Below are 25,418 nucleotides of genomic sequence, written 5' to 3' on the forward strand. Positions count from 1 at the left end.
ACAGATAAACAGCACTCAACACATTTTACTGTTGTTATTAATATCGCTTCGGTCAGTTCAACAGCTTTATTTAACGAGGGTAAACTTTATCACTCAACTGAACACAGTACATGCATTTAAGACACTTACTGTAGGTGTTCTTGCTCTGTTCAAGCAATAAATGAGCGTCCTTGAATGAACATACATACTACTTTAATTCAAAGTATTTTTATCACGGAAAAATTAACCTACATTATAAGGCTAAGAGAGTCAGCATTTAACGAAAAATGGAGAAAATGGACCAGGTTTCTGGCCCTAGAATCTGCATAACTGTATATTTTGTTAAGTATGTGATCCTACTGATTGGTTTTCTGGTAAACTCATGCAAAAGATGGTAGACGTAGTGTACAATGGAAGGATTATGATGAGCACAACCATACCTATTTTTGTTTCAATTGTACTAGGTACCTCCTCCTTGGCCTCCTTTAATTTTATTCATTGTATGTTAGTTATTTCATTTTTATTTTCCCTTTTTTGGTTTATTTGGTGTTGACATAAAATTCCAATAAAAATTCAAAGTGGTAAAAAAAAAAGAACATATTTACTTCAACTGCTTAGGTAATATCAATGGTATGACCCATTTCAGGGCGCTCCCAAAATTACAATTTACATATTCACAAGCAAAGCTCCATATTATACAGTATGTATTGGCCATTTTCTATCCGACTCCCCAAATCTAGTTTTGCTGTCATCGGGGAGGTGGGCTGTCCATCGTAATTCGCATCCTCAAAGTCTAATACAAAAATACCTTGAGACAAATGATCAATACTGCACTCAATGCAATAATTTAGGAACAAAGATCACAAATCCCCAACTCCCACTCACATTTGCTCTGGTTTAAAGAGTACACAAGGGTTCAGAGTATTCAAAAAGTCCTGAATGTGATTGAGGAGACAGTGCACCATGTCTGCTGGGTGGATATTTTGTGTGTTTGTGTGTGTATGTTATACTTCAGTGTCTTTTGAGACCCTGGTCATCACAAAAGGCGATGGGCAATTGGTAGGTCCACTTTTGCTATACTAATTTATGTTTTGCTGCACTAATAAAGTGCCCTATGATCATTATCACATTAGCGGTGATCAGTAACATTCTGAGCTACAGTATGTTTTCAATGTCAATACAGCATCAAATCCCTGTTATATGTCCTCTTATGCCCCTCCAGGACAGTGAAACCAGCACGGCCAGACTCCTAAAGGTATTGCAGCAATGTTGTGCCAGTAGTAGATTATATAGTATATAGCAGTGGTTCTCAATCAGGAGGCTGCGGCCAACTCAACAAACAAACTTCATTTTAAATCATTTAATTTCATTTCAAATTTATATTCAATCATGACATCTCTCTGAATAGTTATGTTAATGTATTTGGTCTTGGCAGACTCGATCTGCTACACACAATGCTCTGCTACAAAGCAAATACAGACTTGCGGATAGATTGCCAATAGATACAAAGATATGCTGCTGTGAACATGTAAGATATGCTCTTTCTGCTGCATGAATATGCATACACTGTAAAAAAAATATTGTTGGTTTAACTTAAAAAAAGTAAGTAACCTGGGTTGCCTTAAAATTTTAAGTTGATTGAACTGGAAAAAGTGAGTTAATACAATGGAGATTAATTTAATCATCAGAAACTCAAAATAATAGGTTATCTCAACTAAATAAATTATTTAAGTTGATTTGACAAAAGAAAATATGTTGTGATAACAAATCTTGAAAATATTGAACAGTTCTTTTGACACCTAATTGTAAGAGTAAATATCCAAGCCAATAATAAAAAAGCCTTTAAGTCAAAAGTCTGAGAACCACTGATATACTACTGATGTTGAAAGTAGTCAAATAATTCACAATACATGAAGTAGGCTATTTTTTGTGTGTTTTAGTGTGACAATATTAACCTTTTACAACCTTTCTAAACATACACTGTAAAAAAATATTGTTGGTTTAACTTAAAAAAGTAAGTAACCTGGTTGCCTTAAAATTTTAAGTTGATTGAACTGGAAAAAGTGAGTTAATACAATGAAGGAGATTAATTTAATCATCAGAAACTCAAAATAATAAGTTATCTGAACTAAATAAATTATTATAAAGTTGATTTGACAAAAGAAAATATGTTGTGATAACAAATCTTGAAAATATTTTTGACAGTGTATAATTGGCATACAAAATTAATTTTCCTGTTGCCTCCTAACAGAAGCGAAGTGTGAGCAGTGCTAAGGTGGGAAATCTTCATTATATCTCACAATTGTATCAAGACTTTGTTATTTGAAAGTCCATTTGAAATGAACGTGGGCAGTTACTGAGCTATCTTTACCTGATTTGACCCTTACAAATACTTCTAATGCAGTTCATTTAATGAATTATATTTGATTACCCTTTATTCAATTAATTTACTTCACCCAAAAAACACACTGTCGCTCCAAACCCGTAAGACTTTCTTCTTGTTCGAAACACAAATGAAGATATTTTAATAAAATCGAATAGCTTTCTGACCCTCCATTGACAGCAACAAGGGCTGCCAACTTCAGAGAAGGAAAATACGGGACAATCTCAGTTCTTTATAGGGACACACACACAGTGTTTGTCATTTCAGTGTCTGTAATTATGTGAATAAAAGGTTCTCAGACATAAACACATTTGTTTTGCTTAACCTATAAAAAGAATTTTAATGTCATACAAAAAAATGTCACATTACACCCAAACCATTGTTCAAAATAATAGCATTTATCTGAAATAGTAAGCTTTTGTAACATTACACACTAGTTCAAACATTTGGGGTCAATTATCAGTGTCAGTTGTGTTGTAGCTGTTAATGGAGGGACAGAAATATTTTAGATTTTATTTGAAAATATCTTCATTTGTGTTCTCAGGACGAACAAGAGTTCGAAATTTTTGTATGCGTTTTTTTTTTTTTCGTGTTCGTCAGCCTAAAAATGCACACTGAGTCTGATGCGTATTTATTAAAACTTTGCGGAAAGAAACACAAAAAATACAAAATGGATTCGTGAAGTATTGAGGTTGATTTTGTTGCCCTAAAAAGAGAAAAAGAAAGAGAAAATATCAGGTCCATCCAATCCTGAAATTGCGCCGAGAGGAAGGAGAGCTCCACCTCCTTATCTAATGGCCCTTTTCCATTACCAGTACCAGCTCGCTTTACCAGCAGACACAGTACCGCCACAAATAGTACCCGGTCGTCATAGCGACGCCTTTCGTTCCTCGTTGCCCTATCAAATGGCAGAAGAGAGGATCCTGCGAGATCCTCTCTTCTGCCACCAAACAAAGGAAAGTCTGCACCTCCTCGTTTGACCACGGCGTATTCTTCCGAGTTGCCATGATAATAGTAGTTAGTTTAGTTACTATCTCTGGCCAAACTATCTAAAAATGGCGGGGTTATGCTGGATAGATCAGGCGCGTGCAATCATATAGGTAGACGCCCTATCGACCGCTACAGCCTATTGGTTGTAGTTATCGAATTGGCTGCTCAACTGCACCTTAATCGATCCAAAAATTCGATCTGATTGAAAGGGGAGGTGTATGCCTTTACGGGTTTGGAACGACATCAGTTAATTAATGACAATTAAACTATCCCTTTAATATTGCTGTGTGTTCATATTTCTGCATGTGGTTTTTCATGACATTCAACTTCAATAAAATGTAGTTTACACAATATAGGTTATTTGAAAATTTAGTGTAGATGACACTGACCTCAAAAAGCTCAACCTTTATCCTGAAATGACCGCAGTCTAAGTCAATAGACAACAGCGGTTGCAACAGTCATGTTTTGCCCTTTCACTAAACGTCATGTGATTTGTGGAGGTCAGATAGCCTTGGAAATGTCCTTTGAAAGGGACTGATTAAACTACTCAGAAATTGCTGCAACAAGAAGCTTATACATCAGTTGCCAAGCAATGTACAATATGAAATAATTGTTGTCATTGTTAAAACGACAAAGTATTTCGCCCTTTCGTTGCATTTTTTTGTTGTTCTTTCAGATAGAGGTACAGAGCGTGAAGGTGGACTGTAAAGTCACATCACGTTTCGCCCACACTGTCATGACCACGAAAGCTCTGAATAAGGCCAATGTCTCACAGGAAGTGTCCTTCGAGGTGGAGTTACCCAAGAAGTCCTTCATCACCAACTTTACCATGTCAGTCCTTTCCCAACTCGGCATGAGCCAAAAGAATCTGCATTTCGGTTTTATAAATTATTGCTACTAAATTGTGACATTTTTTTTTATTTTATCTTTTTTTTTTTCAGGGAGATTGATGGCAAGACATACACAGGTGAAGTGAAGGAAAAGGAGAAGGCCAATAAACAGTATCAGAAGGCTGTGTCGTCTGGCCAGACCGCTGGTTTAGTCAAGTGAGAAGAATAAAACAGGAGGTCACTTGCTTTTTGCTCAAATCCTACTAACCTAATTGGTGTTCTGGTATTCCAGGGCTTCAGGAAGAAAAATGGAGACGTTTTCTGTTTCTGTGAACGTGGCAGCAGACAGCAGCGTCATCTTTATTCTCACCCATGAGGAACTTCTTCAGCGACAGTTTGGCAAATATGAGCTCATGATCAGAGTCAAACCCAAACAGCTGGTTCAGCACTTTGAGGTTCATTGCGGATTTTAATTGAGAAGCCACATTATATATTTTTAATAAGTAAACTGTTACTCGTCAACTATCTGCCTATTAATGTTACGTAGATCTATTATGCATGCCATTGGTAAAGTGTCTTGCCATTTAAAACTAAAATCTAAAACATCTAACAAACAATTTTACAGCATTTATTAATGCTTTTCTTTATTAATGTTCATGTAGTTCACACTAACATTTGATCTTAAAATATATTTTTAAATGCTGAGATTTACATTAAGAATAATAAATGCTGTAGAAGTATTATAATTCTAACTAACTAATGTTAACAAATAAAAGCCGTATTGTAAAGTTACCACAACTTTTAGTAGTAATAACTTCTAATCTGAACACCTTGCATTTATGGAATGCCAAAGCTGGCTTAATTAAAAATAAATAAATACATAAATAAATATACAAAGAAATAGTACAAATAAATGAGTATTTATTTCCTTATTTATTTTTTCACACATTTATTTTTTATTTTATTTATACATTTATTTGTTTGCACTTTTATTTACAGTCTTTTACGTTTTTATGTCAACATTTATTTATTTATTTATAAATTTTTTCTACATTTCTTTCTCATTTATTACTTACATTTTTTTGTATATCTATTTATGTATTTATTCATGTATTTTTGCTTTTTTATATTTCTTCGTATATTTATTTATGTATTTATTTATTTTTAATTAAGTCAGCTTTGGCATTCCATAGCATTTAAGCAATGAAGTTGACTAAATTCATATTATGCAATTATAATTAAAAGCTAAAATAAATGAATAATTAGTCCTGTCTCTCATCCTCAGATTGTGGTAGATATCTATGAGCCTCAAGGAATTGCATTTGTGGACGCCTATGGCACATTCATCACCAATGAGCTGCTCCCTCTAGTGGAGAAAACTGTCAGTGATAAGAAGGTGACTAATAAAAACATTGGATGAATGGATGCCACTTAGTGTAAAGCATTATTAGTATATTAACTAACTGTATGTTCACACCGCCGCCGACTTGAGCGTCAAAGAAGCTCTGGCCGCCTTATCAAGGACGTTTGTCAGAAAGTACGGGGAAGCTTGTTGACGCTTTGGATGCTTTGAACGCTCAGTGTTGTAGTCGAGAGAGACCACCTCACTCGAGTCCGAGTCGAGACCGAGACCAGAGAGAGTCGAGTCCGAGTCAAGACCGAGTCCATAGAGAGTCGAGACCGAGACCAGAGACGGTCGAGTCCGAGTCGAGACCGAGACCAGTGAGGGTTGATTACCTAATTTACTTTTATTTACTTAGAGAAATCCTTTTTTTTTTTTTTTTTTGCTGAATTTACTTAGAGTTTAAAAAATATGATCAGTTTAGGGTAAAAAGGCCGCATAGTAGGTGGTGTTAAAAGTAATTTTATTACAATTTGTCATGCGCAGTTGCGCACTAGAAAATCACCAATCACTGGGTGTGTAAATCAATTTAAAGAAATATTTTATTAACATACATTAACAATCATGAAAAATATTTTGAATTGAACTCGAGTGGACTCGGGAATAAGTCCGAGTCCTAAAAAAAAAATGTTCAAGTACGAATCAATTCCGAGTCCAAATGCACACGAGTCCATGACAAGACCAAGACCATTAAAATATGGTCTCGAGACCGAGTCCGAGACGAGTCCGAGTCTCGAGTACTACAACACTGCGCTCTGACGTTGCAGGGAGAATAGAAGTGTCACAACATGAAATGTAATACACAGGAAAAAAAGTAATACATTGAAGAAACCTTTTATACTGACAACATTTTAATAAAAAATGCTATAAAAATGCATTTTAATAAAAAATGTTTTGGTCACATTTGGTTGGGAAAAAAATAGTTTTTTAAACTATTATTATTATTATTATTTGCGGTCAAATCGGTGTCACCGTGAGCAAATTAATTGCATTCCCACTTTAAAACTAGCATTCATAAATATTTCAAATAAAAGTTGCACTTATGCAGTCCCTATAAGCAAACAATGTCATGTCATAAATGTTACAAAACCTGTAGGAAACACAGCAACGGCGATGATTACCTTCTCTTCCACTTTCTCAAAACTAATGTTTTGGTAGGAATGAAAGTTTACATTGTATGTTTCTCCGGAATCAGCCGGCGCGAAGGACGTCTATATTCCCATTGGTTGCTGGCGCTTTGCCGCTGAACCGAATCACATCTTATTACCATAAAGTTGAGCTTCTTTCAACTTTCTGATTGACGCTTAAAACGGCCAAAGCGCGATGCCGATGGATTTGACGCTCCTTGCAGCTGAGAAAAGCCAGCTTCCATTGACAATGAATGACTTCAAGTCGGCAGCGGTGTGAACAAACAATAATAACTAAAAAAGAATCTCTGCTAGACAGTAATAATGGTAATAACGATAATAATATCAAATTTTAACCTGTGTTCAGGCCCATGTGTCCTTCTCTCCAACACTGGATCAACAGAGGAAATGCTCGGAGTGTGACGGGACACTCATTGACGGAGATTTCTTCATTAAGTATGACGTCAACCGTGCTCATGACATTGGTGACATTCAGGTTAGATTTCATTATGATTATAAAGACATGCATGAAAAAAAGCTTCAACAATCGAACCGAAATCTTTGTGGATTCATTTCAGTTGCTTTTTTATATTTTTTATATATGTGGCATAAACAACATCTGCAAAGTTACAAAGCTCAAAGTTCAAAGCAAAGGAAGACATTTCCTTTAAAAGAAATCGTTTTTTAAGGACTACAACAAACGGCTGGGAGGAACTACACGTGCGTTAGTGACATCACTAGGGTTGGGTATCGTTTGAATTTGAACGATTCTGATTCCGATTCTGATTCCTTGTTTCGATTCCGGTTCCCAACGATTCTCGATTCCGATTCTTTTAAGAGGCAGGGTCAAAAAAGTTTAGCTAACCTTGCTAACCAACGGCCTTTCTGAAGGAAATACTCCTTTTGTCACAAATTTTGCATTTTGCCGAGATTTCGTTACTTTTAGAAAAGTGAAGCCACACTTTGGACCGCCGACGTAAGCTACTCATGCTCGACTCGCGCGGTTATGCCAACACTTCCGGTAGACGCTTCTTCGTTGGTGTTGTTCAGCGGTTTCTTCTTCCGGTCGGCGGACTGTGAATATCGAAACTAGGAATCGAAATTTTAACTTTTGAACGATTCCGGGAAAAATTAAAAGTTAGTCTCGGTTCCAATCGATACTCGATTCTCGATACCCAACCCTAGACATCACTAACCCTAAAATTTACATGAACCCCGCCCATGTTGAGAAGAGTGAGCTGTTGTAGTCACTCTGTGTGCATCTCACAACAGTTCCTATACAAGCGATTTATACTGTAATAATTTTATTGTTGAGAAGGTCGATGAAAAGCTTCAGCTCCATGCAGAAATGTACAGGTCACAGTGTAAACGTGATAAACCACTTATCGTTGCCATCAGCGTTTGGTGCTACAGTATTTACATCAATCATTCAGCACAACATTGTTAACATTTGTCATCTCGGTTACTTACAGATACGTTAATGAAGCTAAGTGACATGATGTACAACGCAGCTAGAAGCTAAAGCCCCGTTCACACTACACGCAACTTTATCGCCGCAGGTCGCCTGTGGCTGCGCTGGAGGGCGTTCCCCACTTCTGGTTGCCTAGTAATGTTTGTGAGTGACATGTTTGAAAGTTGCATTCAAAAGGGAGGGCTAAGATAATACACTCAGCTGAAAATTGCATTTTTAAGTTCACTTATCTGTTCTAAAAATCCGTTCAAAACTGTGATGACGTCACACAATAGCAGAATGCTAGCGTGTTCCAGCCAACAACGGCCTAACCTGTAAGAAATCAAAAGGACATAAGTACTCGTTCATTCGACTTTTGGCCTATAATCTATATTAAACTTGTGGAATCAACAAAAAAATCTATGTTAATTTAACGACAAGCAGGTGAAAGAGACACATTTTTGCCCCATAGACTCCCATTCATTCTGCTCTCGCTCATGATCACCTCCAGTGGAATTCTAATGGAACTGCAACCAAGATGATACACAACGGGGCTAATAGGAAGTGCCAAGGCTCTCCGTTAGACGGGCTCTGGTCAGACCCAGCACTGAAGAGTGACCCGCTCCACTGAATTCACTCTCTATTGGCTGTCGCTTGCGAAAATCGCACTTAATTTGCATAAAGTTAAACATTTCTCAACTTTGTCGTGTCGCTGGACACGCCCCACCAGTCGCCAACGGTTGCTGTCGCGCGTGTCGCCGGAAGTCGCCCGCTCACCATTGATAATGAATGGTATCGCATCGCTAGGTCGCGTGTAGTGTGAACAGGGCTTAACGTTAACGTTTTCTAATGTTAGCCTAACGTTACGTTAGAGATTTTAAAGATAATGTTCAAATACTTTGTTGACTTAACTTAGAACAGATGTAGACATCCTTATTTAATTTATCCACGTTTAGTTGGTGTCGTGGTCTAACGCATAACTTTATCCAGAGCAGACACTTATCTCGGTTGAGATGTGGCTTGAGAAAGGTTAAAAAAAAATACACACCGTTGCTCAGCCTCTCGGGATACCTAGTGTCGGAGCTGCATGTACCCCATGCACATGGTTTGACCATTTTAAACTTAAAATGACAAGAAAAAAAAAAACAAATTAAAACTGACTAACTGCAATGCATTTCAATGGACGTGGAAGCAGAGAATGTCCGAGTGGATTGGGTTAGCTTCGCACTGTGATTGGCTCATCGCGTTTGAGGGCGTAGGTCAATTGACACGATGCCCTGACAGACTGGCAACAAGTGTGTTGTGCTGCTTGGTCCGATCCACTTTCAACAGCATTTGGAATCAGAAATCGCTTACTGCACCTTTATATCTCAGTCATTAGCACATTCTCTCTTCCATCTCCTTTACTCTTTGTACTTTTCTCTTTAATATAAATAAATAAATAAATAAGTGTGTGTGTGTGTGTGTCATCTACAGGTTGTCAATGGCCACTTTGTGCATTTTTTTGCACCAGCCAGTCTTCCACGAGTACCGAAGATGGTTGTTTTCGTGATAGACAACAGCTACTCTATGGTGGGAAACAAAATGAGTCAGGTGAGTTATGATGTCTGTTAAATGTGATTTTTCAATAGTTTATCAGTACTGTGGACAGTTAATTTGTCTGTTTGTTTCCTAAATGAGACCAAAGAGGCCTTAGTGACCATTCTGGGTGAACTCCCAGAGGATGACTACTTTGCGATCATCGTCTTCTCAACCGACTTTGTTGTATGGCGACCATATTTAAGTAAAGCAACAAAGGAAAATGTGCATGCAGCCCAGGAATATGTCAAAACAATTGAAGTTATTGGTGGTAAGTATGAGTATGAAATGTAAAAAACTGAAATTATCACTGAACTAATTTTAAACAAGATTCATTTGGTGCAATCCATATAAAAACATTAAAAGAAACAAAACAGTACAATCCACCAGGACTAGGAAAGGAGCCATTTGAGGGTTAAAAGCAGAAATTTAATCTTGTATTTGTTAAAGAACGTCCCCGGTTATGTGTGTATCCCTGAAGTGACCTGGGGCCTCATTTATAAAACTGTGCGTAAAATCCTCACTAAAAGGGTACGTACGCCCGAAAGCCAAAAATGTCGTACGCAAAAAAATATTCAGACTTATAAAACCGTGCGTACGCCAGAACCTGCGCAGAATTCACTTTATAAATCCCAGTCAGCGGAAGACTGTGCGCACATGCGTCTCCTCCCCGAAATAACCATATATGGAGATTACAATGCCTAGTTTTACTATGCATATCCTCATCTGCATATCATTTGCATATGATTATTCATCCACATGATAACATGTTTAAAGGTACAAGACGTTAGGAAAATATGAAATACGAATGTGCCGTCACATTACATTAATAAAAATGATTTAGTAGCCCATCCTTCCCTTGTTTTTTAAATAAATAAAATAAAATAGTGCAAAATACATTTCAGAGAAAGTTTTTCTCAATCTTTTCCACTGGCCAAATAGTATTTTAATTGATTTATATTTTTAATGGAAACAGATAGACCTTGTTGTGCATTATTTGCACGAAACCATTTTCTCAAACAATCTGCTATCATGATAAGCAATTATCTATGTAGTTAACACATTAAAACACACACCGCATGCCAGAGGAAAAGTGTTCAAAAGCATCACATCCACAACAAATATTTATATTTATTGAATATAAAAATGTTGTAACTTCTCAGTAATGATTTCATGTTTAAGTGTTTAACTCCATTAATGAGAATGGCATATTTAATCTAAATGTTTATATCAGAAGTAAAACATAGATTAAATCATTAATTTATGTATTTAAACTGTTATTGTGAACATGCACTGTATTTATGATGGACTCATAATGAAGATTTACGGTTTTACTTCATCTGCCGTTAGATTATAGGCTATATGTGCGTCAGTTTCACTAAACGGCCCAACGCGCTCGCTGGCGTGGATATTTAAGAAGGGATGGATATTTGCTTCAAGTGATAGGTTTGGTGAGTGAAATTATATTTGTATTATCTTTCTGTATAATTTCCTTAGATTTTCTGTCTAAAAGTGACCAAAAAGACATTTAACTCGAGCTCACCATCGGTGTCGCCAAACTGCTCCATCTCCAAAACGTTCGTACGCATGGGTCAAAGTTTGCGTGCAGGTGCAGGTGCGCGTCAAGTTTGTTTTTATAAATCACAACTTATTCGTCGGAAGTTACGTACGCCTCTTTCAGGGCCTGTTTTGTGCGTACGCAACGGTTATAAATGAGGCCCCAGAAGAGGGAACGCGACGCTGCGTCGAGACGCTGTGGGAACGCCCCTGCGTCGTGAAGCATGTGTATTATCAGTCCAATGGAGAGAGGAGACGTCATGGGCGGGTGACTTCATCGACCACGAAACTATAAAGCACACCTGAAAACAGACAGTGCTAGCTTCTGATAGGCTGATGGATTATCTCGGCAAAGGAGAAGTGCTCACTAACACAGATTTAGACAGATTTGTGAACAATATTTGAGAGAAATAGGTCTTTTGTGTACATACTGCAGAAAAAGCATCATCCAGCAGACTTTTACTGACAAATAAACATGTTACTACCGACATTGTAACAATTCAGTGCAGATTGAAAATCGCCAAAGTTACTCTAAAGTGTGTTAGTCATTATTTTAGACTTAAAAGAAAAATGGAAAACCTTTACTTCCAAATTTCTACATCACTAATCAAATGTGTGACATGAGCACCTTTTGTTTTTGTCTTAGGTACAGAATTGCATAATGCTGTCATTCATGGTGTGGAGATGCTGTATGAAGAACAGCGTAATGGTACATCCCCAGAGAATATGGTACTGATGATCATTTTGCTGACTGATGGGGAACCTAACAAATGTATGTATGCCCATACCAACAACCATTTAATGTTTCCAGACTAAAGGCCATTGCACACTGAGTACGAAATTTTCGTATGCGTTTTTTCGTGTTCGTCAGCCTAAAAATTCGTGCACACATGCGTATTTATTAAACCTTTGCGGGAAAAAACGTAAAAGTACAAAATCGATTCGTCAAGCAGTGAGGGTGATTTTGTTGTCCTCTCTCTTATTAAAAATAGAAGAGAAAATATTACGTCCATCCAATCCTGAAATTACGCCGAGAGGAAGCACCTCCTTAACAATGAGTTGCGAATTTATCCCGAGTGATTCAAAAATTTACCTCAGAATGTCAGTGGGACAATTTGATGCTTTGCTAGCGATTCTAGAGCCACATTTTAAAAACAAGACCACCGATTTCCGTGAACCAATCGATCCTGAACAGAGACTGGCAGTGTATAGGCTGATATATATTGTGCCCAAATAATACATTATCGAATTGGCTGCTCAATCACACCTTATTCGATCCAAAATTTCAATCTGATTGAAAGGGGAGGTTTATTCCTTTCATAATCCAATCGAGAGAAGAGAACATACGTGATCGAATTGAAAACCGAAACTGAAAGCACTGTGCATATGTGCGATGATGTGCGGAACGAGCTCCCCCCGGCCCTGAATTGTCGAAAAAACCTCTCGAAATGCTGGCCGTGGATGCGAAAAACGCAGAAAATCGAACCCGATCCGAATTTTTTTATGACGGACGAAAGTTTCGGAGGCGGTGTGCAAGCGTGATTGACATAACGTGAGGTCGATTTTTTTTTTTTTTACGTGCGAAAATTTTGGATGCGAATTTTGGACTTAGTGTGCAACGGCCTTAAGGGTGCTTTCACATCTGTAGTTTGGTTTATTTGGTCCGGACCAAGGGCTTTTTGAAAAAAATTATCCCAAAAATTATCCTTTGTATCATTTTGAGGTGTTTTGGTTCCTTTTCACACCACACTGATTTCTCTGGTACGAATCAGTTAATGAAACGAACCAAAATGCAATCGCGTGACAACCTCCTCATCACTTGTTGGCCAGATGAGTCTTGTACATATTTCCTTCGATTGGTCAGAATTAACGTGTGGGAAAATTTCAACAGAACTCCTGGAAGTAAAAAAAGAGGAGCAAAATCTGGCAGACATGCGGAGAATTCGCTCACAATGAATGTTCAGAATCAGCACAAGCTTTATCCTTTCGCAAATCCCCTCATAAACATTATATATATATATATATTATACCCTCATATATATTTATTTATTGATTCTTTTAAGCTGCGGAATATTTTAGAGTTTTTTTTTTTTACTGGGGTATTACTGAATATATATATATTTTTTTTTACGGATCTCTTAAGTTGTCAAATTGATATATTCCATGTCACTTTTGTCTTTATTCTTCTTTATTTATGTTTATTCTATGTTTTTTGTGGTTATGTTTATTATGGTTCCCATGAGTGTAAAACAAATTCCCCTTTGGGGCAATAAAGGTTTCATTCAAACAACAAAGTATAGACGCGATATGAATGAGAGATTCACTGTGCAGTGAAGACATCTTCAGTGTTTATGATGATAGTGCAGAACGTAAGTCATGGCTTAAAGGGAGCGCTATTGACAATCTAAATAATAGTTTTGTTTGACTACGGTAGCTGGTTTAGTCCAAAAATGCACAGTTCTTTGGAAGATGGGTCTGATGGGTCCAAACAAACTAGGGATGGCGAAAACTAAAAATTTTCTTGACCGACCACCGAGCCTCGTTAGCCGGTTGAAACCGGTTAACCGATTGTGTTAAATTATGATACGCTATTTGAAATAATAGCCATTTCGAGCCGTGCCTGCAATTTCGCAACTCGGTCGCATCTCTCCCGCTCACACACACACTTTAATAGTCTCTGAGCGGTTTTTGTCACATTTCCTACCAGCTAGCATAGATGATACGGTAGGTTGGCTTTGGCTACCTTTCTCACTCAAAGAGGCTTGTGGGTGTCGCGTTTTCAGGTGATACATCAAAGATGATGTGCTTCTACTGTATCACACAAGTTGCAACACACATCTGTGTCATTCTTTTTGGTGAAATGGTCCCACACACTACTTTTCTTTGCACGCTTCATCCTGCCGTCTGCTCTCCCTGCTGAAAAATCCAGCTAAAACCAGCCAAGGCTGGTTGGCTGGTCTCCCAGCCTGGTTATAGTTGGTTTATCAGGCTGGTTTTAGAGGGGTTTTGAACACTTTTTCAGCTGGTCAGGCTGGTCTTAGCTGGTCAGGCTGGGAGACCAGCTTGACCAGCTAAGCCTGGCTGGGAGACCAGCTTGACCAGCTAAGCCAGGCTGGGTGACCAACTAAAACCAGCTACTTCCAGCTTAAACAAGCTAAGACCAGCCAACCAGCCTAGGCTGGTTTTAGCTGAATTTTTCTAACCTCGAGGGTTTTAGCCTGTAGCCTTGACTTTTTGCAAACCTTGTGAGCGCGCAAACCCAAACGCTGTGACCTCGCGCCCAAATGTTTTTATTGGTTTATTAAGTATAAACAGGCGAGTTATGAAAAATTGAGTGACAGATTTGTTCACTTCACACAAAAATATCTTGGAATGAGATGGCTAACTGTAGTAGCGTTTAGTCCACTGTCTATAATAGCCTAATTTAGAGATCACTTTTCTTTTTTTTAACCGACTACCGCCAACTTTCATCGGTTAACAATGATACGCTCAACCATCGGTCAAACGGTCTTCAGTTAACATCCCTAAAACAAACCTCCAGAGTTCGTTTGAAACTCTTCGAGGAGATCTCGGTACGCTTGTTTGGTAACGAACCGCACCAAGGGCGAAAACGAACTGTAGTGCGATTCAATCCAACTGAATGAGGCAGGTGTGAAAGCACCCTAGGTCAAAAAAAGCTGGAGCACACTATAGATTAACTAATCAGTTATTTGTAGCTGTCTTGTCATCTGTGATGGTCAATTTTAATCATAAATTTTACTCATTTTAAGGGCCAAAAACACTTCCTGAGATCCAAGAGAGCATTCGTAATGCAATTAATGGGAATATCACTCTGTTCAGTTTGGCCTTCGGTAAGGATGCAAACTATGGATTTTTGGATACATTGAGCAAGCAGAACAATGGCCTTGTTCGCAGGATTTATGAGGACTCCGATGCTCCGCTTCAGCTACAGGTATCAAAACTGTGGCCTTTGCAAAATACTGATTCCTTTTAAATCATTAAAGGAGTTAATAATTGTGTAATAACTCCCCCATGTTGTCATCCAAGATGTCCACGTCTTTCTTTCTTCAGTCGAAAAGAAATTAAGGTTTTTGATGAAAACATTCCAGGATTTTATCCATATAATGGACTTCAATGGGAACCAAACGGTTCAAGGTCCAAATGAGAGTTTAAGTGCAAACTGTTCAAAGGGCTTTAAATGATTCCAGACGATGAATAAGGGTCTTATCTAGCGAAACCATCAGTCATTTTAAAAATAAATTAAAAAAAACTTGTTCATCTAAATGAACATTCAAGTCACTTTGAACCAAACGACTCAAAAAAAGATTCGTTCATTTTGATGAACGAGTTCGAACAGGAGAGTCACAAACTCGCATCACAGAACAGAGCAAGGCAAGCATTTGAGCTCATAAAACTTATTTATTTTTTAAAAATGACAGATCATTTCGCTAGATAAGACCCTTATTCATCGCCTGGTGTCGTTTAAAGGCCTTTGAAGCTGCACTGAAACTCTCATTTGGACCTTGAACCGTTTGGACCCCATTTAAGTCCATTATATGGAGAAAAATCCTGGAATGTTTTCATCAAAAACCTTAATTTCTTTCGACTGAATAAAGAATGACATGGACGTCTTGGATGACATGGGGGTGAGTAAATTATCAGCAAGTGAACTACTCCTTTAAAGTATTTTTTTTTTTTCAAGTTAACAACTATCTTCATTCAAACAATCTCATAAATAACTTTAAGAATCATAAAGTCCTAAAAACATCCTTCCATTTATGAAATATTTTCATATATTACCACTATTATTATTTTTTACCAAGGGGTTTTATGAAGAAGTGTCAAGTCCTCTACTTGCAGAGGTGAATATTCACTATCCGGACAACAATGTTAACTCATTGACAAGAAGCCATTTTAAACATCTCTTCAACGGCTCGGAGATCATGGTTGCTGGACGACTTAATGATTTAAATGACATAAACAACTTTGCAATTGAAGTGTCCGCACAAGGGGTGAGTAAATAAACTATAGTTCCAGACACACACAGTCCTTAGTAATTGTAATTTGTATAGAAATCTGTTTTAAATGTGGACATTGGTTGTTATGTGAGCCAAAAGCATCTCCCTGTAAGTGTAAATATTTTTTAAATGCCTTTCTGATGCAGATCATTTTAAGGGGTACACTTGTCAGCCATTGGTTGGAGATAGACAGATAGCTCTGCCCCAAACTCACACCATTGGTTGAGCCATTGTTGCTATGTCAGGCTTGTTAAAGTTGCGGCATATTAAGATGGAGAGGAGCAATTATATCTAACAATTGAATTATATTATCATTCTCAGTGAACTTCCATCATTCTCAGTGGTGAGCTTGTTTGTGGGACTAATCCTGCTTTGTTTTTTGCAACAGTTTGAAAATAATTTTGAGTTGAAAGGTCAGACAAATGCTCAGAAGTGGGAAACCATATTTCCTGATGAAGAGTACATTTTTGGGGACTTCATTGAGCGTCTCTGGGCGTATCTGACCATCCAGGAGCTCCTGGATAAGAAGTCAGTTCCTAACCTAAAACTCTCAAAGATCAACAAGTTTTCTTAGTTAACCTAATGTGAAAATGACTAGTATAAATGTCATTTGTCTGAATTATTTATAGGGCTTTCAAACGATTAATCGCATCCAAAATAAAAGTTTGTGTTTACATAATATACAGTATGTGGGTGCATTGTGTATAGTTATTTTGTATATATAAATACACACACATGCATGTATATATAAGAAAAAAATGATTTATATATAAAATATTTATATAATATAAATTATATATAAAATCTATATACAGTAAATAAATGAAAATATTTCTTAAATATATACAAGCATGTGTGTGTATTTATATATATATATATATATGAAGAGTTCAGATGCAAAAGCCTCTAAGTGCCATTTGAAATTTAGAATGATCATTTTTATCAAGCTTGTATATTTAAGTTCAGTGATTTCACTTAAATGGCAATGACCTATAATTACCTATTAATTGTCATTTAAGTGAAATTACTGAACTTAAATATTCAAGTTTGATAAAAATCATCATTAAAGAAAAAAATTTCAAATGGCATTTAGAGGCTTTTGCATCTGAACTCTTCATATATAAAGAATTATACACAGTGCCCCCACATATATTATGTAAACACAAACTTTTATTTTGGATGCGATTAATCGCGATTAATCATTTGACAGCCCTAATTTTTACTGATTTTAATTTGGATCTGAATTTATTCATAATATTTCAACCAGAAGATTTGATATAAGTCCAATTATTATAATACAAATTATACAATATTCCCTGACAGAGACATAGGTACACCAGAGGAGAAAGGAAATGCCACTGCTGATGCTTTAAGCCTTTCATTAAAGTACAACTTTGTTACGCCGCTTACCTCCATGGTCGTCACTAAACCTGAAGATGAGACCAAAAACAACATGTTCATTGCCGACAAGCTAACTGAAGGTATGAATAAACTGTCAAATAGCAAACATAGGTTTGCAAAAACTCATGGAAATGGCACATAAATATCAGAGGAGAAGCCCATACATTTACAAACAGACTTCCAGTGTTCTCAATGATTTTGTTAATGTTTATTCAGTTTTATGACTCTTAATCTTTTCTCATCCACAGAGGAACGAAGAACACTTGAGAGGAAAATTGGTGAGCCATTACACTAGCACTTATTAATCTGGTTAAGTCTGACATAACTATTAGTTTCCGCTCCTTCATAATCCAAAGCAAACTAAACTAAAATACAATCACAATCTAGTTGGCCAGGCAGTGATTAATTGTTTATGAATTATTTAAATACTTCATGGAATAGTGTACTAATGTGCAAATTAGAGTTTTAAAGCTTTCTTTTGTATTTGACATTATTTAAAACCCAAGTGAACTGTTTTGGTGCATTTATTTGATCTTATTTGCAGGTGCAATACCGGCCAGCTACTTACACTCATATGGGAGCTATGCGCCACCTACATATTATGGTAAATGTTAAAACCATGCACAGGCCATGTGAAATGTAGGTAAAGATTCATGTCTTATTCTTACAATTTGTCAATGTAAAAGTTGATGGAGATCCACACTTCGTCATTGAGCTTCCAGAAAAGAATGATGCTCTGTGCTTTAACATTGATGACAAACCTGGTACCATCTTCAACCTGGTGAGAGACCCGCTTACAGGTAAAAACAACCTGCTATTTTAACAGAAATGTACATTAACATTCCTCAGATATAGGTTTATAGAACACAGTTCTTCTATCGTAAACATGTCCCCCCCTCCTGGCATTATTGATTCATATTATTAAATCTAATAGGTTTCATTTCTTAACTGTCACCCCCCCTTTTTTGAATAGACATGGAAATGCTCATTTCAATCTTAAATGGTTGTAATTCAAGGAAGCTTTGGAATATAGACTTAAGATTGGTCTCGTTTTAAAGAAGACATTTGGCAGATTTTTCTCGAAGTGAAATAAATTAGGAAAGTGAAACAGAAAAAAAGTTATAGAAGTTTGAGTTTATAGAAATGTACAATGTAAAAAAATTAATTATTCATATTTTATATAAAATATATATTTTCAAAACCTGGGCTACTCTAAAACTGCAGAAAAATCAAAGCCAAAAATCTGAACAAGTTGTGTTTCAAATTTTAGGTTGATATCTCAAAAAATGAGCTTTCAGTGAGATTTAGTTTGGGCGCAGTACCAAACTTTTTCACTAGGGCACAACCAGACTCCATTACTGCCCATATAAGGGCGTCTCCATTTCCATATGTGTTTTGAGTGATCTGAACCATTATTTTCACAAATTTCACACAATTTATGAAGTAGAAATCCTATTCAGAAGTAGTATGGGTAGTTTGGCAGATTTTGATATGAATTCAACCTCTAGGAATCACATACAAAGCACACGCATGCGCGTTATAGCTTATTGCCATAACACAAATGGTGAATCTATTTTTTTTTTTTTCGTAATATTTAAAACATTTTCAGACCTTTTTTTCTAAAATAATGGAATGGATGCTATCTTTTGAACTCTTGGCATGAAATCAAACTGAGGTTTCTAACTTTTTTTCATGATTTTTCATGTTCATTGCTATTTCAAAATAAAGGTCTGAACACGCTTTATGAGTATGAAAATATTCTTGTTGCAAATTGATAAATTATGGTTCGTGTGTAAATTATTTTGAAAATCAGTCACCAAATATGGAAACTAGAGATTGTAAGCTTTCAAATGATATATAGTTTGTCAATATTACTTAAGGTCTTTTCTAAGATATTATTGTTTTAAAAATATAATGGCAAGTGTCCCACCTGTGGGACGGTGACAGTTCAATATTGTGGCTCTCCCAAGCTGTCAAGTGCAGCTTTCCAAGCTTCGTTCTTCACAACAAAAAATCCAACACAACAAAAAACATAATAGAAATCTCACTAACAAGTCTTTCCTTTAACTCAAATCAGATAACACTTCATTGCTTTACTGTCCTAATGCAGTCCCATGCAAAGCACATTGGGATATTAGTATTTTTATTTGTTTCTTTGCTGCTCCACAGGTATTTTGGTAAATGGCCAAACCATTGGCGATAAGAAAGTCATCCCTGGGGAAAAAGTAAACACCTATTTTGGGCGCTTTGGAATCGTTCATGAGAAGTTTGGAATCAGATTGACAGTGAGCACAAAAGAGATCTCAGTGTCTGATGAGGGCAAACAAGCAAAATTCTTCTGGACTGATACTGCCACGGTTAAAGGGCCCAAGTAAGATGCATTACGAAATTATGAAGGTTCATTATGTAAAACATTATACTGAATTATAAATACAGTATAATGTTTTCAGAGATGAAGGCATACATGTTATCTTTTGTTTTGGGTATAAATGAATCACTTAATACTAAACTGGGCGACCACAGACGTCTGTCATTCACTGTATTGCATTAATATAAAGATTTTTAAATTAAAGTATTTTTCCAAGATTAATAGCATTTTGTGCTGTGCTGGGCAGGAACATGTGTGACGTAGCCCTGCACACTTAAAGGTGCAATGTGTATAAATTTTGAGCATCTATTAACAGAAATGCAAAATGCCTTCCATAACTATGTTTTCAGTGATGTATAAAGACCTTACTTAATAAACCTTAATGTTTTTATTACCTTAGAATGAGACATTTACATAACCGCGGGCACCCCCTTCTGTGAAGTTTGACGTAATGTGACGTCATGTTTCTACCGTGGACGAAAACGTTAATACACAGCGCTACAGAGTGCGTTTCATCACTACCTTGAAACAGAAGCCGCAGAAAGCTAGAAGATAGCCATAGACACCGCGAGTAGTGACTTTTCCCTTGTCAGTGGTGTAAAATATGTAGTTGGATTGTTTCATGTAACTTAGTTCTTCTCCCTCGCTGTGTTATGGCTTTGCTATATGGGGATAAATGTGCTGGTTACGTACGTGATTAGTACTTTAGTCATTGACCGTAAAACAGTAACGTTGCAGGAATCACTGTAAACTTTGTACACTTTATCCATGATGTGGTTTATAATGGACTGTGGTTCAGAGTGACAATGTTACGTACTCTGGCTATTCTCTGCTGTCTCAGACGACGATATGTTTGTCCCGTTTGAGCCACCATAGATTCTTCGAAAGGGAGGAGTAAGCAGTGGGCGGAGCCATTAGTGCAACTCGCAACAGAATCGCTAAATGTTGCTAAAAAATACACATTGCACCTTTAATAGATCAATTCATTCCAGCGTTTAATGCTGAGGATAGCCTACAAGCCTCACTTCTCCAAGCCTGGACTAGGAAGGACACAGCCTCCCTAGGATACAGCCTTCCGTTTGAGAGGCACACAACACTTTTCACTTTATTCAAGTCAGGTCATTGTGAGCTAACTAAAATGTGTACTCTTCAAAAGGAGTTTGAAAAAGACTAAACCTCCACACAGAACTTTGTCCTTCTGTTTCCAGCATGGATCTGCAGGTGATCAAAGATCGCAGTTTAACAGTGACCCTGAGGAACTCAGTCAAGTTTCTTATTATCCTGCACAAAGTCTGGCAGAAACATCCGTATCATCAAGACTACCTCGGGTTCTACACTCTGGACAGTCACCTCTTTTCAAGCAATGTCCATGGCCTGCTTGGTAAAACACTTAAAAAACTTACTACAATATACGGTATATGTCATATTAAAGAAATTTCCAGGTAATGTTACAAGTAAAGCTCAATCAAAGGGAGGGAGGAAGGAAGGGAAGGGAGGGATGGGAGGAAGGAAGGAAGGGAGGGATGAGAGGGAGGGAGGAAGGAAGGGAGGGAGGGAGGGTTGGAATGAAGGGAGGAAAGAAGGAAGGAAGGAAGGAAGGAAGGAAGGAAGGGAGGAAGGGAGGGAGGGAGAGAGGAAGGAAGGGAGAGAGGAAGGAAGGTAGGGAGGGAGGGTTGGAATGAAGGGAGGAAAGAAGGAAGGAAGGAAGGAAGGGATGGGAGGGAGGGAGGGAGGGAGAGAGGAAGGAAGGGAGAGAGGAAGGAAGGTAGGGTGAAGGAAGGAAGGCAGGAAGGAAGGAAGGTATGGTGAGGAAGGAAGAGAGGGAGAGAGGAAGGAAGGTGGGGTGAAGGAAGGAAGGCAGGAAGGAAGGAAGGAAGGTATGGTGAGGAAGGAAGAGAGGGAGAGAGGAAGGAAGGTGGGGTGAAGGAAGGAAGGCAGGAAGGAAGGAAGGAAGGTATGGTGAGGAAGGAAGAGAGGGAGAGAGGAAGGAAGGTGGGGTGAAGGAAGGAAGGCAGGAAGGAAGGAAGGAAGGAATGGAGGGAGGGAGGGAGGGAGGGAGGGAGGGAGGGAGGAAGGAAGGTAGGGAGGGAGGGTTGGAATGAAGGGAGGAAAGAAGGAAGGAAGGAAGGGAGGGAGGGAGGGATGGGAGGGAGGGAGGGAGGGAGAGAGGAAGGAAGGGAGAGAGGAAGGAAGGGAGAGAGGAAGGAAGGTAGGGTGAAGGAAGGAAGGCAGGAAGGAAGGAAGGAAGGAAGGTATGGTGAGGAAGGAAGAGAGGGAGAGAGGAAGGAAGGTGGGGTGAAGGAAGGAAGGCAGGAAGGAAGGAAGGAAGGAAGGTATGGTGAGGAAGGAAGAGAGGGAGAGAGGAAGGAAGGTGGGGTGAAGGAAGGAAGGCAGGAAGGAAGGAAGGAAGGTATGGTGAGGAAGGAAGGAAGGAAGGGAGAGAGGAAGGAAGGTAGGGTGAAGGAAGGAAGGCAGGAAGGAAGGAAGGAAGGTATGGTGAGGAAGGAAGGAAGGAAGGGAGAGAGGAAGGAAGGTAGGGTGAAGGAAGGAAAGAGGGGAGGGAGGGATAGGAGGGAGAGAGGAAGGAAGGAACGTATGGTGAAGGAAGGAAGGGAGGGAGGAAAAGAGGGATGGAGGGATAGGAAGGAGAAGGAAGGAAGGGAGAGAGGAAGGAAGGAAGGAAGGGAGGGTTGTACCAGAGCGCAGTCATTAAACAACAAGTCTAGACTACTAGTCAGTCTCCGTGATGAGTCTGCCCGAAAATGTGTTTTGAGATCGCCCAAAACGTCCGGGATTGGGCTTTTGTGTTCAACAGTCTCCATTCATCATGTTTCCTATGGCGAGCGGGACGAGTGAGGGAAGGAAGGAAGGGGAGAACTTACCGGAAGAAACGGCGCGAGTCATGTTTACTGTGACGAGCGGAACGAGTGAGGGCCGCGTTCCGATTGGTGAATCTGAATGTAGTGTTTACATGAACGCTAAACAAGTGTTCGGTTGATGTGCGTTTAAACATTGCTAAGAAAATCCCCCATCGACGGACGGACATATCCGGGAAAAAGAGGACGGTCACCCCTACTACTCAGCTTTCTCCACAGAACAAGAGCCTGCTAGCTTAGCTTCTAAAAAAAGATGGCCGACACTATGTGTTCATTCTGTGAGTGAGATCGCCCTCTATGGGCGGGTTGAGGACATGCGGGACCGACCCGACTACTGACTGTAGTCTTTAGCCTCTGAACAAAACATCCTCAGATGACGCAAAATGATTGATTTTTGCGTCATTGGAGGATTTTTTCCGGACAAAAAAATACATAAATCTCCTGTCTCAGGGGGATGTGAGGGTGGAAAGCACGGTAATTTGAAAATACTACAGGTTTCCTACTAATACAAAGCATAATGCTAAATCCTGAAATATCCCTGTAGAGTGCGAAACATTCATTATGTCGTGCATTATCAAGCAACACTCTCTGAACTGTGTTCTCGGCTCTTTAGGTCAGTTCTACCATGGATTGGAGTTTGAAGTGAGTGAATCGTTTCCAGGAACGGATCCAAAGAAACCAGATGCCATCATGTTTGTTAAGGGACAAGAGATTGTAGTTACCAGGTGATTTTAGTCACTGTGCAGTTAACCCTTTCATTGATCATGGAGGGGTCGATTAACATTAGACTGCATTATTCTGTGTCAACAGGGGCTGGCAGAGAGATTTCAGACAAGATGTGAAGAAAGGAGAGCAAGTGCCTTGTTGGTTCGTACACAATAACGGCACCGGATTGCTGGATGGAGGTCACACTGACTATATCGTCTCTGGCCTCTTCAAGACCATCTGACAATGAGGCTCTACAGCCAGAAAAATCAACCGTTATCAAACAGATGATGAGAGAAATAATCAAAATGATCAGGCCATCAATCTTTAAAAGTAATTTGACCAGATCATATGTACCAAAATAAAGATTTATACAAGTAATGATTTTCATGTCATGGCTGATGTTAAAATTCTATATTCTAAATAAATTAAAAATAAAACACTACCAACTAAAATCAATGGTGCAAGTACAATGTGAGAAATATTTTGTATTGCTGGTTCTATCCCAGGTCAATCATCCAAACAATTAATTTTAATAATAGTAATACATTCGGCTAATTTTGTATGGTTGACAGATTTTTCTGAAACTAAAACAAACCTTAATGGCAACATGAAATAAAATAGTAAAAAAATACAACTTGAGAAGCACAAATAAACAAAATACCTGACAGAAACATACCGAGATTAAAACACACGGACACACAGTGAATGAAGAGAACACTAACCTGGCCACTAAATCTAAAATGATGACTACACAGCGGCAAACAATCCAAAAGAAAGGAAACTAGGTCTGAATGATTTATACGAATCACTTTTTTCCAGAAACGTCAGATCTCATCCTGTAAACATTTCTTGGCCAAATTAAAGAGCAGATGTTCACGTTAGAGTGTGCTTGAACTGTCTGTCGTCAATGGAGCAAATCATTCTCTCAACCACATCTGGTTTACAAGTGTGCTAAATCACTGTCTCCCTGTGCTTATGGACCACTGCTTTTCATTAGATAGACTATGAGTTTATTAATTTTAAACATATATGCTGTCTTTAGTAGTTAAATGTCAAATGTTCCATGTCCATTAATATTAAAAATCTGTGTGAGTAATAATCATGACAAAATAAATAACAAACCTCCTGAGAAACCAAACCACCCAGAATAAACATATTTTTTCATGTCATTACATTGTTTGGATTGAGCATAAGAAATAAATGTGAAAAATAAAACATTTTTGGAAGAAACAAAAAAATTATTTATTTCTAATGATATGTCCACTGTAGTGGACACACGGACTCGGTTGTTAAAAAAAATTTAAAAGACATGAAATGACATGTATAGACACGAACAATGATCTATAATTGTTATAATTGTTGTCTATAGGCCTAATTGTTTCATCCACAAATCTCCAGATATTTTTAAGATGTTTTTTTAACCAAACTTTCTATAAAGATGAAAAATGCAACGCAATGAACTGATATACCATTTTACTTTATGCAATGTGTGGGTAAAATGGCTATAAATGGGAAGCAACATGTAGATAATGAAAAAAGAAGTGTAATAATGGCAGTCATAATTGGCAACATTTTCATATCTAATATTTCATAATCGAATTATTAATATATTTTTATCCCCTATTCAATGTGACTTGTTGTGTCTCCCAAAATGCATCATAAACATGACATGTTGGACAGTGGACATGTATGAAATCAATGCCCTGTTTTGTAAAAGAAAGTCATATTTTGATTAGAAACCCCATAACATT

The 25,418-nt window shown here is 37.9% G+C and overlaps 1 protein-coding gene across 2 annotated transcripts; it reads left to right on the forward strand.

The window, feature by feature from the left end:
- Positions 1–894: 894 nt before the first annotated feature.
- Positions 895–24,119, forward strand: itih3a.1 (inter-alpha-trypsin inhibitor heavy chain 3a, tandem duplicate 1). 2 transcript variants are annotated; one of them, XM_039663326.2, is made up of 22 exons: positions 895–1,038; positions 1,202–1,234; positions 2,231–2,254; positions 4,029–4,183; positions 4,294–4,398; positions 4,475–4,637; positions 5,468–5,578; positions 7,079–7,207; positions 9,638–9,754; positions 9,842–10,010; positions 11,943–12,068; positions 15,067–15,248; positions 16,120–16,308; positions 16,703–16,842; positions 17,638–17,795; positions 17,964–17,993; positions 18,260–18,319; positions 18,402–18,515; positions 19,885–20,086; positions 21,292–21,464; positions 23,573–23,684; positions 23,770–24,119. In XM_039663326.2, exons 1-22 carry the CDS (start codon positions 943–945, stop codon positions 23,906–23,908), a joined length of 2,727 nt encoding a protein of 908 aa, XP_039519260.2. In that variant the 5' UTR covers positions 895–942; the 3' UTR covers positions 23,909–24,119. The 2 variants fall into 2 exon arrangements, with proteins under 2 accessions (XP_039519260.2, XP_039519261.2); XM_039663327.2 differs by lacking the exon at positions 2,231–2,254.
- The last annotated feature ends 1,299 nt before the right edge of the window (positions 24,120–25,418 follow it).

Source organism: Pimephales promelas, chromosome 21, assembly GCF_988280905.1.
Source record: "Pimephales promelas chromosome 21, fPimPro1.hap1.1, whole genome shotgun sequence".
NCBI classification, from domain to species: domain Eukaryota; kingdom Metazoa; phylum Chordata; class Actinopteri; order Cypriniformes; family Leuciscidae; genus Pimephales; species Pimephales promelas.

Bases quoted from the DNA above. Each gene is read 5' to 3' on its own strand.
- itih3a.1 (XM_039663326.2), top strand. From the start codon at position 943: ATGTCTGCTGGGTGGATATTTTGTGTGTTTGTGTGTGTATGTTATACT. The intron at 12,069-15,066 runs GTATGTATGCCC...ACTCATTTTAAG, and splicing joins TGATGGGGAACCTAACAAAT to GGCCAAAAACACTTCCTGAG. The intron at 20,087-21,291 runs GTAAGATGCATT...TTCTGTTTCCAG, and splicing joins GCCACGGTTAAAGGGCCCAA to CATGGATCTGCAGGTGATCA.